At 47.5% G+C, this 15,589-nt stretch overlaps 1 protein-coding gene across 11 annotated transcripts in view; it reads right to left on the reverse strand.

Annotated features, from left to right (window-relative positions):
- Positions 1-1,302: 1,302 nt before the first annotated feature.
- Positions 1,303-15,589, reverse strand: part of WWC1 (WW and C2 domain containing 1) — a 179,915-nt gene continuing 165,628 nt past the window's right edge. For 3 of the 11 annotated variants that reach the window (XM_033180347.1, XM_033180345.1, XM_033180355.1), the window contains 4 exons: positions 9,766-9,858; positions 5,749-6,000; positions 3,110-3,234; positions 1,303-2,125 (listed from right to left, as the gene is read on the reverse strand). In XM_033180347.1, coding sequence (XP_033036238.1) covers positions 2,059-2,125; positions 3,110-3,234; positions 5,749-6,000; positions 9,766-9,858 — 537 coding nt within the window. In that variant the 3' untranslated portion in view covers positions 1,303-2,058. The remainder of the gene's footprint in view (positions 2,126-3,109; positions 3,235-5,748; positions 6,001-9,765; positions 9,859-15,589) is intronic. The other 8 variants (XM_033180352.1, XM_033180350.1, XM_033180351.1 and 5 more) reach the window with 5 other exon arrangements.

Here is a 15,589-nt window from a genome sequence, read left to right on the forward strand (position 1 = left end):
TGTGGTGGCTTCCACCCAATTCGAGCTTCCCCACGGCTTTGTTTACCTACTTAAGCCTCAGCAATGGCGGGTGCCCCTCCCCCAGGCTTGCTGCCACCTTGCAGTTAGATCTCAGACTGCTGTGCTAGCAATGAGGGAGGCTCTGTGGGCATGGGTCCCTCTGGGCCAGGTGTGGGATATAATCTCTTGGTGTGCCATTTGCTAAGACCCTTGGTAAAGCGCAGTATTAGAGTGGGAGTTACCCTATTTTCCAGGTGTTGTGTGCCTCAATTTCCTTTGGCTAGGAAAAGGAATTCCATTCTCCCTTGAGCTTCCTAAGTGAGGCAATGCCTTGCCCTGCTTCTGCTCTCGCTGGTCGGGCTGCACCCGCAGACCAGCGCCAACTGTCCGACATGCCCCAGTGAGATGAACCCAGTACCTCAGTTGAAAATGCAGAAATCACCCGTCTTCTGTGTCGCTCACGCTGGGAGCTGGAGCCTTGAGCTGTTCCTATTCGGCCATCTTGGGCATGCCCTTTTTTTTCTCTTTTTTTTGAGAGTCTTGCTCTGTCACCCAGGCTGGAGTGCAGTGGCACAATGTTGGCTCACTGCAAGCTCCACCTCCCGGGTTCACGTCATTCTGCCTCAGTCTCCCAAGTAGCTGGGCCTACAGGTGCCCACCACCACGCCCACCTAATTTTTTGTATTTTTAGTAGAGACAGGGTCTCACCGTGTTAGCCAGGATGGTCTTAACAGTCCGCATTTTTAATAGGCTGCTCCAGGTGATTCTGATATAGCTGGTGCAACATGCTTTGCTGAGTGGTGCAACAGACTTTGAGAAAAGTTGCACAGGGTAATGTCAGAGAGAAAGGAGGAAGAGATTTGTGGCTGTTGCTATTTGTTAGAAGCTGACTTCTGATTGTCTGCAATAGACCCTGCAAAGCTCTGAGCTGGGTAGGGAGAGGGGCCACAGGAGTAGCATGAAGCACAAGCTGTAGCACCTACTACCCCTGGGTTGGGGATGACACAGAATGGTGCTCATATGAAGAAATGGTGAAGTCAGCTCTCATTGGGTGGGGTGGAATTCCACAGAAGGAGACAGAACAGAGAGCATATCCCCAATGTAACTTGGGCATGTAGATTCCCAATGAGCTGAGCCGTCATTTTAATTTAATGAGCAAATGAAAACAGTGGGCAAAAGAAAAAAATAAATGTTTCCAGGACTGGGGATGGGTGGGAAAGAAATGACTGGAAAGGGGAGAGTCAAAAATCAGGGAAACAGATGAAGTGAGGGGTAGGAAAGAAAAAGAGAGCAAGAGGAAGATTCTTTTTGAAAGGCCACTTTATTGATGGAGATAAAACTTAATGGAGCTCCCCACAGCCCTCCCCTCACTCATGTTAGTGGCTTCACTGGGCATCTGAGACCAGCGTGGCCTGTTACCCACATAGACTGGGCTGCTTAGCCCGCCCAGCCTATCACACCGCCCGCTCCACATTGGGCAGCCACATAAAAACACGTCACAGCTCAAGAAGATCCATGGATGCACCTCTGAATCCCTCCCCCCCACAATGGATTCTGTGCATTTTTTTAATATTGTACAAAATATGTTAACTAGGAAAAGTTAGCTGTACTGTGACAAGTGCGGGGTGTCCTATTAGGATTACCGTCCCCCAGGCATTACTTCTTATTGCAGTAAGACCTCTAAAAGGTGGAGCTGTACAAACTGAAAAAAATCTAAACGATTTTAAGAAGAGCAGCAACTCAATACTGCTTTAGTTCATTTAAATTTTCTTTCCCAAAAATACACTCCTAAATATACAAACTATACAATCTTATTATTTTAATGCTGGTTTTTTTTTTTGTTTCTGTTTTTTTCGTGTGTGTGTGTGTGTTTTGTTTTTGTTCTGTTTTTAATAGCAACAGTAGGACCCAAACTAAAAAATCAGTTCATCTTCAAACCAACAAGAGCACTAGAGGACTTGTGACTCAGTACCTTCATATAACACCACATAAATAACTTTAGCCACAGTCAATGTTCACAGCCTGGTCAGTGGAACAAAAGAAATACTTTTCTGGCGATTAGACGTCATCTGCAGAGAGAGCTGGGATATTCATCCGAGGCCGGGTGAAAAATGCCATCTTCTCCCTGTAAGAGAGACCATCCCTTTAGAGCAGGAGCAGGGGTTTTCAACCTTACTGTGCAGAGATTCTGGGCAAGATAATTCTTTGTCATGGGGGCTGTCCTATACCTTCACTGTGGAATGTTTAGCAACGTCCTTGGCCTCTACCCTCTAGATGCTGGCCATATCCTTGACCTCCAGTTACGACAACCCAAAATGCATGCTCATTGCCAAATGTTCCAGGGGGAAGGGGAGAAATCACCCCTGGTTGAGAACCACTGCTTTAAAGACCATTAGCATGAACAATGACCCTTAGTTCAAATCAAATCAGAGGCTTCTCAGAGTTTAAAAGGATCCTTGGGCCACTTCCAATGTTTGTTTGTTTCAGATTCTCAATTTGTTAAAAAGTTAAGAGATGCCCAAAGATAGTTGTACAAATGTACATTTTAAATGTTTATATTCCACAAAGGAATTTTTTTTTAGCACATACACAAACGTGTACCTTATCTGAGAGGACATCAGAAGTCTAAATGCTAGGGCCTCCGTGGATGGAAGGCCCAGGCCAAATGGCATTCAGGACTCTCCAAGAATACATCCGGGTCCAGCATGGCAAGAAAGCACCTCCCTGGGATCCTAGCAGATGGCAGGCAGAGCCAGGGAGGCCCAGCGAGCATCCATTACCCACAGGCTTATTTATCATTCAGCCAACCCTCCACAATTACCAGTGATGAAAACACTACGAGGAAAGGCTGGAGCAGGTGGCTCATTCATTAAACAAGAGGATCTAACAAATTAGCTTGAGTTGTGTGGGGACCGATAAAGACAGCTGGGGGAAGAGTGCTGCAGAGCTCATGGATCGCCAGGGATGGCTTGGCGGAGGATGAACATCTGTTACAGAGAAAGCCAGTGCTCTGTGAGCAAGGGATGGGAGCAGTAAGACCACAGACAGAAGACTAAGGCCGTGGGTTGGCTGAGAAAGGGAGAGGGGGCTGTTGGGGCCCTCTGCTTACCTGAAAGACTGCACTTCTGGGGGTTCCTTACAGCTCTGGCCTCGGAGCCTGTGCACATCCTTGGCAGCTGCCCTCATCATCTTGTCTGTCTGAAGCTCACCCTTGTGCTCTGCTTGGTCCATCTGCTGGGCAAAGCAAGCAGGGCCCTGAGTCAGTGGAGGGGCCTCCAGAAAGGGACAAGGAGAACTCCCTATCACAACAGAGGGGGCTCCTGCAGGGACGGCACCCTCACTCCTGCTCCCCGTGGGATCCACTTCTTTCAGAACCATAATGGGAAGGGCTCAAATCATCTGTTTGAGTGACTAGATTTTTGGGGCCAGGAAACAGAATACCTGTGTGGATCTGAGGAATTGAGGAGATGAGGGCTGCTTGGTGAAATGTGCACTACCTCTAATCCTCAGGCCACCCAGGAAGGTAGACGTTATTACCTCTATTTCACCCAGGGAACTGAGGCTCCAGCATAGTAAGAAATTTCTTTAATGTCAGACAACTAAGAAGTGGTGGAAACCCAGTCCCAAGCCATGCAGTAGTTCTTAAGAGGCTTGGGTATAACACTATGCCCCTTCCTCCTAATGTAAATGTATGTAAACACTTTTGAGAACAAACCACAGATAGCCCTAAAATATCCATGTACCATATACTTGAAAACATTGCACAAAGACAGAATTTTGGTAAATAAAGCCATCATTTCAATGGTTCTTTGTTAGAAGTCATAGATGTTACTTTTTTTTTTTTTTTACTATTCGAAAGGTCAAGTTTTCTCAGTTTGTTTTTCTTAAGTCAGGGCATGTATTACTTCTCAGTCTTTTGACTAAGATCAAGTGTTAAGGTGGGGCACATAGGCACTTGTTTTCTGATCTCTTTTTGCCCTGGCTACCAGGAAGCTCAAAGATAAATATAATACCTAACTATTATTAGGTTACTTTAGGTTTGGGATATATTTATTTCCTCTCCTCCTTCAAGCCTTCCAATTTTCTATTTTCCCCTCAATGCTCTTGTTATAATCCTGTTTATAAGTAAACAGGGTATAAATAAGAAAGAAATAAACTTTTCTGGAACTTCAGAGCTGCCAGAGTCAGTCTGAAGCTCCCACATCAGTCCAGGCCTAAGAAGTCCAGCATCATCTTCCTGCCGTAGGGCATCACCACCTGCCCTGAGCACTGAGATTTCAGCTGATGGTCCTGACAGTTTAGGTAGGCACCCTCTATAAGGTACTCTCAGCGAGTCTGGCTGTGTGCAGAGAGAACTAGCAAAGGTCTTTCTTGCCGTGGGTGGTGATCACAGAGTGGCAGGTGTTATTTTTCATAAAGGAGTAGAGAATGGCCCTTGGATATTGGCCCTATATTGTTTGTTTCTTCATGGCAGTCTGGGACCTGTTGGGACCTTAAAAGCCTGCTGGTGCCAAACTCAAATTTTTACCCTTCCAGTTGTTTTACATATAGCTCAAATAAGCAACTTTTAAATATACAATCTTCCAGTTTTGCATACCCTGTGAAATTGTACCCAACATTTGCTAGCCACAGATAAAGCCTGGGCCTGTAAGAGACCCCAAGCTGCTGCTGTGCTTTGGAGTTCCCTGACCCAGAGACTCCCCATCGTGCTGCAGAGCTACCTAACCTAGATGGCCCCTCTTCCCCAGCTCTCCCCTGGGGGTTCCCTTGCCTTCCTCCACACTGGGCAGTAGCCCCCAGCACCTTTGGAAGGTCTCATGCTGTGAGGGGCTTCCCCGGCATGCAAACCTGTCAAAGTGCAGCGCAAGCCAGGCACACCGGCTCACGCCTGTAATCCCAGCACTTTGGGAGGCCGAGGTGGGTTGATTGAGCCCAGGAGTTTGAGACCAGCCTGGGCAACATGGTGAAATCCCATCTCTACAGAAAATACAAAAATTAGCCAGGCATATTGGTATGCACCTGTCATCCCAGTTACTCAGGAGGCTAAGGTGGGAGGATTGATAGAGCCTGGGAGGTAGAGGTTGTAGTGAGCCATCATGCCACCACTCTCCAGCCTGGGTGACACAGAGAAAACGTGTCTTCCAAAAAAAAAAAAAAAAAAAAGCACAGCCAATATAAAACTTGTGTGCTAACACCATTTGGAGGTTATATTTTTCTCCTTGATCAACCCCTAAATCCCTTAAACTTATTATAGCAGGGCAGAGGTGCCAGCAGACTTGTACTCCAGGGCACCCTTGTTAGCAGAAGGCCCTGGTGTGACCAGCCCTTCTCCTCCTTTGGCAAGGGCTGCCCTGTGGGATTTCCTGGGCAGGCACCGAGGCAGGTCAGTGTCCTATTGTTACTCTGTTAAAGTGTGTGCTGTGGCATAGATTGGGTCCCCAATGTATTTCATGAAGAGCTGCATGATGAGTACATGTGTGAACAGTAAGGGCTTGCATACAAAAACACATCAACAAATGCAGTAAATGGGTCTTTCAGCCAGGTGAAAGGTTCATAACATTAAGTAGGCAAAGGGATTCCTGGATCCCTCTGCTGATGGGAACAAGGGATGGGTGGAACCCCCTCAGTGGAAGCTGTGGTGGGAATTGTAGGATGCATCATGAGCTCTGGCCTCTCTTCCCTGGGGCAGTGGCCCCTGACTCTTTGGGGCAGAGCGCAGGGCTCCCCTGCCTTCGAGGCTGCACTCACCCGCTTCTCCAGCATCCTCAGCAGCAGGCGGAAACGCTCGTCCTCACGCAACCACTGCGGCAGCTCCTTCTCCCCGTGGCTCTTAGCTTGTTCCAGCTGCTCCTTGAGCTCCTTCAGCACCGAGATCTCCTGGGTCAGTTGGCTGTGCCAGGTTCTTGTCGCCTGCAGGTCTAACTCCAGGTCCAGCGAGGTGCGGATCAGACGCTCGGAGCGCAGGGACTTGACCGAGGAAGGCTGTGGGGGTGGGGATGGCTTCTCTTGTTATTAGAGCTCTGCCCAGTGAGCCCACCCAGCCCCTTCCTCTGACCCTCAAATACCCTGTCTTTGTTTATCTGTAGGCATCCACTCCCTCCGAATGGGGCTTCCCCTTCCCTGGGAAGCCTGTTGTGAATTCTCCCGTTCAGCTCATGTTTACTGGGCATTTATTATGTCCCAAGAATGGTACTAAGCACTTCATTTCCATAACCTCGTTCCATTTTCACAAACCTAGGAGGTCCTGAGGGTTATCATCTGCACCGAGGAGTCTTGCAGAGGTTAAGTCTCACAGGGCATGTGTGGTGGAATTGAAGTTCCACTCCAGGGAGCTGGCTGCAGTCCCCACCCGCCCTCTCTATACACTGTGCCAGCTTCAGTACTCTCAGCACCCTCCATATGTACGTCCTCAGTTATTGATTCCTGTCACTGTACTGTTCTGACGTTGTTTCCCCAATACAGGTCTGTTCCCGCTTGAGGGCAGAAGTCATGTCTTCTTGATTTTGTGTTCCTGTAATGGGCTCCTATTGTTTCTGCTTGTCCAGCATGTGTTTCCCCAGCCTTAGAGTAACAACGCCCTCACCTTCCCTTGGAGATCTCCTCCTCTGCACTCAATCCATCTGGTCTGTGTGGGGCATCAAGGATAGGAATGTGACCTGAACCTGGCCAATCTGAATCTCAGTGACAGATTCAGAGGTGAGTATGTTATCAAAGCCCAACCATTAATACTCCATTCTGGCACTTTGCTGAACTACTTGGAAAAGAGGCAGTGTCTTTACACCGATGTTGCTAAGCCTTTAAGATATAAATCTGGGACTAACCATGATCGTCTTTACTTGTGGGGTGACCTGTTTGAGAATTAAGCTGTACAGAGGGAGCAACGCCATGAGAAGGGGGCTCAGGCCTGATGACATCATTTCAAACTTTGGATCAAGCCATGCCTGAAGGCAGTCCAATATCCTGGATGTTTTCATTAAATTAGACAATAAATTCCCTCTTTCATTTTTAAGCTGTATTTGAGTTAGTTTCTTCAGTTATCTATACGTAAAAGACCCTGATTAATTCGACCATTAACTCTCCTCCCATCACAAATCACTAATGATTAAAAAACAGTAATTCATGACTATGGGAGTCAGAATTCTAAAATGGTTTCTCAAATCCCATTCCTAATATACATGCCCTGTATAATCTCCTCTCCTTCAATTCCAATGCGGCCTATGAATATGAACTATCACTCCCACTAATCAGTTGCCTTTGAGTTAATCAAAAGGAAGATTATTCCAGGTGGTCCTGACTTAATCAGGCAAGCCCCTAAAAGATGGCCTGGGCTTTTCCTGGCTGGGCTCTTCTGCTGGCCTTGAAGAAGTAAATAAAGCATGTTGTAGAGACGGCCACAGGGCAAAAACCTGAGAGTGACCTCTAGGAGCTGAAAATGCTCCCCCAACCCCCCAGCTGACAGCTAGTAAGAAACTACAAGGCAATAAATTCTGCCAACAACTGGAGGCAGTGCCTGGATGCAGATGTTTCCTTAGTCACGCCTCCAGATGAGGATGTGGCCATTTAACACTTAGAGGTTTCAGCCTGCTAAAACCCTGGGTAGAGGGCTCAGCTAACCTGTGCTTGAACTCCTGACCTGTGGAAACTGTGAGGTAAGGCGTTTGTATTATTTTAGGCTGCTAAAGTTTGTGGTGATTTGTTATGTAGCAATAGAAAACAAATACAATGACCAATAAAGAGATCTCAGACACAGCATAAGAAGTATTACCATAAAACCTAGTCTCATTTTGCAAGGCTGGCAAGCATACTATTAGGAACATAAGACAGCTCTAGGAAGAATTTCTAGAACGCTCTTCTAGGTTGAACGTGGTCTGCTCTGTGCTTAAAAACGAGCAGGATCAAGGAAATTCAGCTGAGTGATCTACATGGCTCAAGCACTCAGAGCAACAAATAAAGATTCTTTTGCTTCGTCTGACCCATGTCTAGTCTCAGAAGCTGGGCAGGCTGTAGTAGAGAGAACATAGCTCAGGCAGTGCATGGAAGCAAGGAGCAGTGCCCAAGGGCCCAGGCCCAGCCTCTGGACTCTCCCAACCCGAGGGAAATGTGGGCTCAGACCTACCATCAGGGGCTCCCTTAGTAAGTCATCCTCTTGGTTAAGGGGAACAGGGGGGGATGAAGGGGGCCTGCTTCTGTGGGGCCTGCCTTAAAAAGGAGCTGTGGGAAATGCAGGGGGAGCAAGTAGCAGATCAGTGGCATTTCTGCAGGGGTGGATCATGAACATCTGCTCCAGAAGCTCCTGAGGAGCTTTGTTAAAATGCAGTTTTCAGGGCCCATGCCAGCTGCCTGAATTAAATGGTCAGAAGTGTGGCCTTGCAATCTGCATTGTCACCAAGCTCCTCAGGTAACTTTTGGTGCTCCAGAGACTGCAGTACAAGTCAGCTACAGAAGAGGGGGTTGGGGTGGGGGACCCAGAGTGGGCAGTTGGTTGTCTCTGTCACCTGAGGCCACGTCCACTTTCTCCCACACCCACACACTCTCCCTTCCCTGTGTAGTCTCTCCTGCGTTGCTGTCTCTCTCTTGTCTCTTCAGTTCCCCCTCAGACTTGTTAGGGTGTAGAATGTCAGGCAAAGGACCAGATTCTGGCTGTCAGCAAGCAGTGCAGGAGAGGGGGGTGCCTGCCCCTACTGGGGGCTGTTGGCACTATCTTTTCCCTCCATGCTCTCTTTTGCTTTGCTTTCTTCTTTTTTTCTTTCTGACATTCTGGCTCCTGGTTTCTTCCAGTTCTGCAAACTCATTAGACAGAACAGCTTTAAACTTGTGTTGAAAGCCCAAAGTAGGGAGGGCCCCCTGCATCTGCTGCAGCCCTTAGTGGTCAAACACAAATCAGGGGTCGCTCCTTTGCCTACGCCCACCCCATCTGGATCGCTCAACTCAGTCTCCACTAGGAAAAGCCAGGAGGCTTCTGCAGGGCAAATCTGCAGCCTTTTCCCTGTGGGCTTCCCTGCTTCAGGCTGGTGTTCAGAGGCACCCAGCTTCTCTGTCAGCAGGAGGGTCACCGGGACCTGGATGACAGACACACTGAGCAGAGTCTTGCATGAGGCAGGCTCCTGTCAGATGATGCTCTCTGACTGATGACTGTGACATGTTGGGTTGGTTAGTTCTTTTTTTTTCTTTGAGACAGAGTCTCACTCTGTTGTCCAGGCTGGAGTGCAGTGGTGCAATCTCGGCTCACTGCAACCTCCGCCTCCTGAGTTTAAGCGATTCTCCTGCCTCAGCCTCCCAAGTACAGCCTGGGACTACAGGTGCGTGCCACCACACACAGCTAATTTTTGTATTTTTAGTAGAGATGGGGTTTCACCATGTTGGTCAGACTAGTCTTGAACCTCTGACCTTAGGTGATCGATCTTCCCACCTCGGCCTCCCAGACTGTTGGGATTACAGGTGTGAGCCACTGCGCCCAGCTGGGTTGGTCAGTTCTTACTGACTTTGATTTCTATCTAGGAAGGCAAGGCCAAGTGTACACACTCCTCTTCTAACCTATTTGTCATAATAAGACAAATACATTTACCTTTGGCACCTTCCCCAGTGGCTACACAGGCCTCATAGCTCACAAATATCTGTTCGCAAATACCACCATGCTTGCGAGAGCAACATTTTTCAAGCCAGTGGCTGAGGAGAAATGGCCAGACATCAGGAGATGTGTGTGCAGGACACAGGGCTTGGGGCAATGGGGGAGGAGCAGAAAAATAGCTTCGAGGTGACTCTTACCCGCTTCATCCGGACGCTGCGTCGCTCCAGGGAGTTTCGAACAAAAGGTGGCTTTTTGGACAGAGTGGAGCTGTCACTATCACTCCGATTCAGCTGCAAGAGAAAAGTCACGGAATGTTAAACAGGGTCAGAGTGCATTCCGGAAGGTGCACTGAAGCCCAGAGGGAGGTCAGGTTCCTCCGCTCAGCACAGTCCTTCCTGTCCTTCCACAAACACCCAGACTTTCCTGTTCCAGGTTTCATTCTGACTTTTCCTTTCTTTATAAGTGAACATTCATTGAGCATGTAGTATGCATGATGCACATTGCTTCATCTCCATGCTAGTATCTGCACGATGCTAAATGCCACGAACATCCCATTGAACCTTTCCAACAACCCCATGTGATAGGAGCAAATCCATTTCACAAATGAGGTGACAGAAGCTTAGGGGCTGCAGAACTGGCCCAAGGTTGGCAAGCTGGTCAGTCGCACAGCAGGGCTGGACACTAGGCAGTGTGACTTCAGTGTATCACTGCCCTCTTGACCTACTACACAAAGGGCATTTTTGCATCAACTCTTCCCTGGTGTCTAGAGACTGCCTTTACTGACTCAAATGGAGCCACTGTCAAGATTGATATTTACAAAAGAAAAGGGCAGCTTAAAGGCAAAGCCTCAGGGACCATATCCTTAGAGATAATGGGGCAGATCGTAACTTTCCCGTGGGCATCCCCTCAATCACTGAGTTATCTATACTCCCCCCAGAGGGCTAGTAGTCCCCATCTGAGACCGGAAATCAGGCCTACAGTCAGGATGGGAAGCTTCTGTATTGAGTGTGTCCCGCCCCCCTAGGAGCACAAGAGAGGGTGGGTAGGATGACAGCACCCCTGGGAGGTGGGAGCAGGGTGGGGAGTTCTTTCTGAGTCCTATTTCCAAAGTCAGTGGGGTTGCCAGAGACCGATGCTATTGTGCTTGTGTGCCTAGCAGCTGTCAGTTCACTGCTGCAGGTCTCTTGAGAAGCTGTTTCTGTGGTTATTGATAATTACTTGTGATAATCATATTAATAGTCCTGCTAAGCTGACAAACACAGCAACTCCAGGGACAGACTGATGAAATAGCCACTGGGCTAGGCAGGGCCTCAACCAGAACCAGACGCTGAATAGTAAAAATAATGACTGCCACATGGATAGAGCACCTTCTGCATGCCAGGTGCTTTAGTGACAGTTTCATTTAATCCTCAAACAATTCTAACGTGATAGGAACTGAGGCCCAGAGAGATTACGAAGCTTGTAAAGTTGAATAGCTGGGGAGCATCAAAACCAGAGTTCAAGGCCCAGTCTGTTTGGTTCCAAGGCCACCAGCTCTCCTGGCTCCAGCCTGCAGTTAGGGCTCAGAGATGAAACTAATGTGTAGGTGGAAGGGTGTGCCATCTTGACAACTGGGGTAGATTCATGTAAACTGGTTGCATGGGTACCAGAAGGGGGTTTTTTCTTTTCTTTTTTTCTTTTTTTTTGTTTTTGTTTTGAGACAGGGCCTCACTCCTGTCGCCCAGGCTGGAATGCAGTGGCACTATCTCGTCTCACTGCAGCCTTGACTTCTCGGGCTCAAGTGATTCTCCCACCTCAGCCTCTCAAGTAGCTGGGACTAAAGGCACACGCCACTGTGCCCGGATAATTTTTGTATTTTTTGTAGAGACAAGGTTTCACCATGTTGCCCAGGTTGGTTTCAAACTCCTGGGCTCAAGTGATCCTCCCACTTAAGCCTCTCAATATCCTGGGATTACAGGTGTGAGTCACTGTGCCCAGCCTTTTATTCTACATGGTTTTTTTTTTTTTTTTTTTTGAGACGGAGTCTCGCTCTGTCACCCAGGCTGGAGTGCAGTGGCCGGATCTCAGCTCACTGCAAGCTCCGCCTCCCGGGTTTACGCCATTCTCCTGCCTCAGCCTCCCGAGTAGCTGGGACTACAGGCGCCCACCACCTCGCCCGGCTAGCTTTTTGTATTTTTTAGTAGAGACGGGGTTTCACCATTTTAGCCAGGATGGTCTCGATCTCCTGACCTTGTGATCCGCCCGTCTCGGCCTCCCAAAGTGCTGGGATTACAGGCTTGAGCCACCGCGCCCGGCCTATTCTACATTGTTTTAATCCAGTGGTGGCACTTGAAGGATATGTGTCCTACCGACCAGAAATGGGTATCGGGATAATTGATCCTTAAGTTGTAGTTGTTTATGTGTTAAAGACTATATTATATAAAAGAGAGACAGAAGCTACATTAAGTCCTTGAATTTAGCTTTCTCTAATATAAAGATACTTCAATGCATACTGATGCAGAGAGTAGTGAAATCATTTAGAGTCACAGGAAACTAGTTCAGGAATGAGAATTTAGGACGGGCTGTGTCCATTTGGTCAAAGTCGATCAACGCAAAAATGTGGCAGCACTTCAGATGAAGACACGGGGGCTGAGGAGAGCTGTAGGAAGGGTAATTCATGGTCCCTGGACTTCAAGTTCAGTGGGGGAACTCAAGACAGTGAAACTAACCCAGTGACATAGGCAAAGATGAAGACCAAACAAGGGAGCCACTCAGCAGGGGACGCCTTTTGTGCAGAGGCCAGCAGAAGGGGCTACTCACAATCAGACCCAAGAAGGCCAGAGGAAGCCCCTCAGGAGGTGGCTCTGAGCAACAGAGAGGCTGCAGGCTTTGGAGGTGGACTCCCAGCTTTGCACTTAGTAGCTGTGTGACCTAGAGCACAGTGCTTTGAGTTTCTGAGTCTTAGCTTCTGTGTCCATAAAATGGTGTTCACACAACTCACCTTGCAGGGCTATAAGATTAGATGACACAGAAAATATGTTTTTTGGCTGCAGGGGCTCGAAGTGTTGCTGTTTAGCATTTGAAATCCCATCCTGTGGGTGGGAAAACCCCATCTTATGACTTGGTGGAAAACAAAGCCCACCCCTCAATGATGAAGCTGAAAGTAGCAGAACCTTGCTTTTACTGCCTCCCTTGCAGCTAGAGGCAGGCACAGGACTAGCCTCTGTCAGTTGGATGCAAATGCTCCAGGCCTTGAATCACAACCTGGTGACTTGCATCCAAGTCTGTTACTATGCCTCTTGAATTGAAACAGGCCACTCTTTCTCTCCTTCATTCTACAGATGTGCCAGGTTTGTTGTTATCTCAGGGAAAAGCCATTAATGGTAAGTAGTGGCAGTGGCAGCAGTCACCAGAGCTTCCATGCCAGCTGGGACAGGAAACTGGTGGAGGCATAAATATTGAATGCCAGGGGCAGCAATGGGGCTGGCTGGGACCAGGTTTTGTGGCAGCATGGGTGAAGGTGTCACCTGATTGGCTTTGTGGTGTGATTTTGGCTGTGGTCTGGCCTTTCTAGGTCCTGATTTCTGAGGCTGGTTCTACAGCCTTATCATGAGTGTGTGAGCTCCTCAATTTACTTTCCCCCAAATTTTCCTGCATATACTGCTCACTGTCCATTTCCATTGCTTGCAATGAAAAACCCTGACCTGTATAGGCAGGAAGTAGAATGCTATCAGTTACAGACTGAGACACGTGGAGCTGGCTGTGGAGGGGGCAGGGTGGAGGCATAGCACAGCCCCAGCATGTCTCTGTTGGGAATTTGGTAATGCTCATCTTGTGGCTGCAAAACAAAGGGTTAAATTGTTCCCTGCTATACCTCAGCAGACAGTCTTCATGCCTGCAGAGTTTTAGAGGAAATGATAGAAAATCTTCATGATGTTGTACTCTTGGCTACAGTAAGCCTTCAGTAAGTTTTATAAAAAAGTTTTATAAAAAAAGACATAAGCTTAAGCTGAAGTGGGCCAGCTAAAAAGCAAAGAAGGAAAAATATATGACTTTGCTAAAAAAAAAAAAAAAAAAAAAAAAAAAGGCCCTTTCTACCTGTGGTGTGTGATCTCCATTGACTGGGAATCTCTTAATTTGTGCTCTTGCAGGGTTAGAAACGGTACAAATAATAAAATATGGGAAGTGGAAGCATAGTGCTTGGTGTGTTACAGATGTTTATTTAACTAGGACAGGTGTTTTTTGTTATTTGAAGATGCCAATCCTAGAAAAGGGTCACTTAAAAGTAAATCCATTTAAACAGGGAACCAGAATTTTACAGAAAACACTGGGGAAAAATGTTTGAGGTTGAGTCTATAGGTGGAAAAGATAAACATTTCACCAAAGTTATTCTATTTTATATTTCCCATTTCACAAAATTACAACCACATTCTAATCCTGATGAAAAAGAACGAGTGAAACACTCATATTTTTTGGTGAGATTTTTCTAATGAGTGACATTCTCCTCTTTGTGTTTGATTTCTACTGCACGTTCATAATGGTAGTCATTTCCCCCCCGCCCAAAAAAAAAAATGCAGAGGGTTATCCATTTTCTTAAGGGCTTTTCTAAACCATTCAAATTATTCATGTTTTCTTTTTGAGACAGAGTTTTGCTCTTGTTGCCCAGGCTGGAGTGCGATGGCCCGATCTTGGCTCACTGCAACCTCCGCCTCCCAGGTTCCAGTGATTCTCCTGCCTCAATCTCCCAACTAGCTGGGATTACAGGCATGCGATGAGCCACCACACCTGACTAATTTTGTATTTTTAGTAGAGAAGCACCGATTGGATTTTTCTCTCCTGCAGTTGTGAGCCAGCTTCATTGCAGCATCTTCTACCTATGATTTAGGAAGCCCAACATCACATTCAGTGACTTCAGGAAATCCGGCACCTTGTGCAAGATACGAAGCCAACATGCATTGTTACCTGCATTCTCTTTTCAGCTGCTTACAAGTTCAAACAATTAGCTAGAGCTCTACCACAGAAGGGAGAGGTTTAAGTTGCTCCTGGGAGGGACTGCAGGGAATGTTTCCATGAAGACTCGTTTGACAAGCAGCCAATCAATTAGTAAAATTTTCACATTATAAAGAAATGAGCTTCTCTAATCAATCTTATATACTTGTAGGCCTTGAACACTGAATACTCAGATAATGAGACCCCTCGCTTCCTCTTCCCTTCCCTCCATAACAATAGTCACATAAGTGGCAGACAGAGAACCAAGTGTGGACTCCACAGGCCTCCCCTTCTGTGACAACTTTTTGGATTAGGCAGGAAGGTTCTGTTGAGGGCCTAGTTATTATTCAGTGGTTCTATATGGTGGGGGAAGGAAGGATACTGATATCACTGGAACTCAGGACTCAGGTAAGGTAGGCACATGTCTTACCTGTGCTGCCCCATGGAAGGTCAGGAGCAAGGGCTGGTTCTGTAGCCCCAGCAAAAGCATGACCCCTCAGACTCAGTAAACACTCAGACCCCCCATGCAGGGTAGAATGGTAGAATGAAGGAAGGTGGGCTGGCCTAGGCAGGGGAAGGGTTAGGGGGACTGGAAAGCAAGGAAAGTGAGGGTATGAAGGAACAAAGATCACGGCAGGGCTTGTACATTCCTCTGGGTATACAGGAGCTGGTGGGCAAATGTAACAGGTAAAGAGGGCCAGGTAGAGGCTAGAGTGGACTGGAAAGCTCCCCATCTCCATCAACTAAGGACAGCTGCCCCCACCTTGGTGCCAGCCAATTGCTGCCAATTGTGTGTGGTCTGTGGTGACATACAGTCTCTTTTTTTCAAGAAGAACTGGAATTTTATGTCAAACTCTTCCTATTTTATTGTATTTATTTTATTTGTTTGAGGCGAAGTTTCGCTCTTGTGGCCCAGGCTGGAGTGCAATGGTGCGATCTCGGTTCACTGCAACCTCCGTCTCCCGGGTTCAAGGATTCTCCTGCCTCAGCCTCCCAAGTAGCTGGGATTACAGGCATGCGCCACCATGCCCGGCTAATTTTTTGTATTTTTAG

The sequence above is a fragment of the Trachypithecus francoisi genome, unplaced genomic scaffold (assembly GCF_009764315.1).
Source record: "Trachypithecus francoisi isolate TF-2019V2 unplaced genomic scaffold, Tfra_2.0 Lachesis_group2, whole genome shotgun sequence".
Taxonomy (NCBI): Eukaryota; Metazoa; Chordata; class Mammalia; order Primates; family Cercopithecidae; genus Trachypithecus; species Trachypithecus francoisi.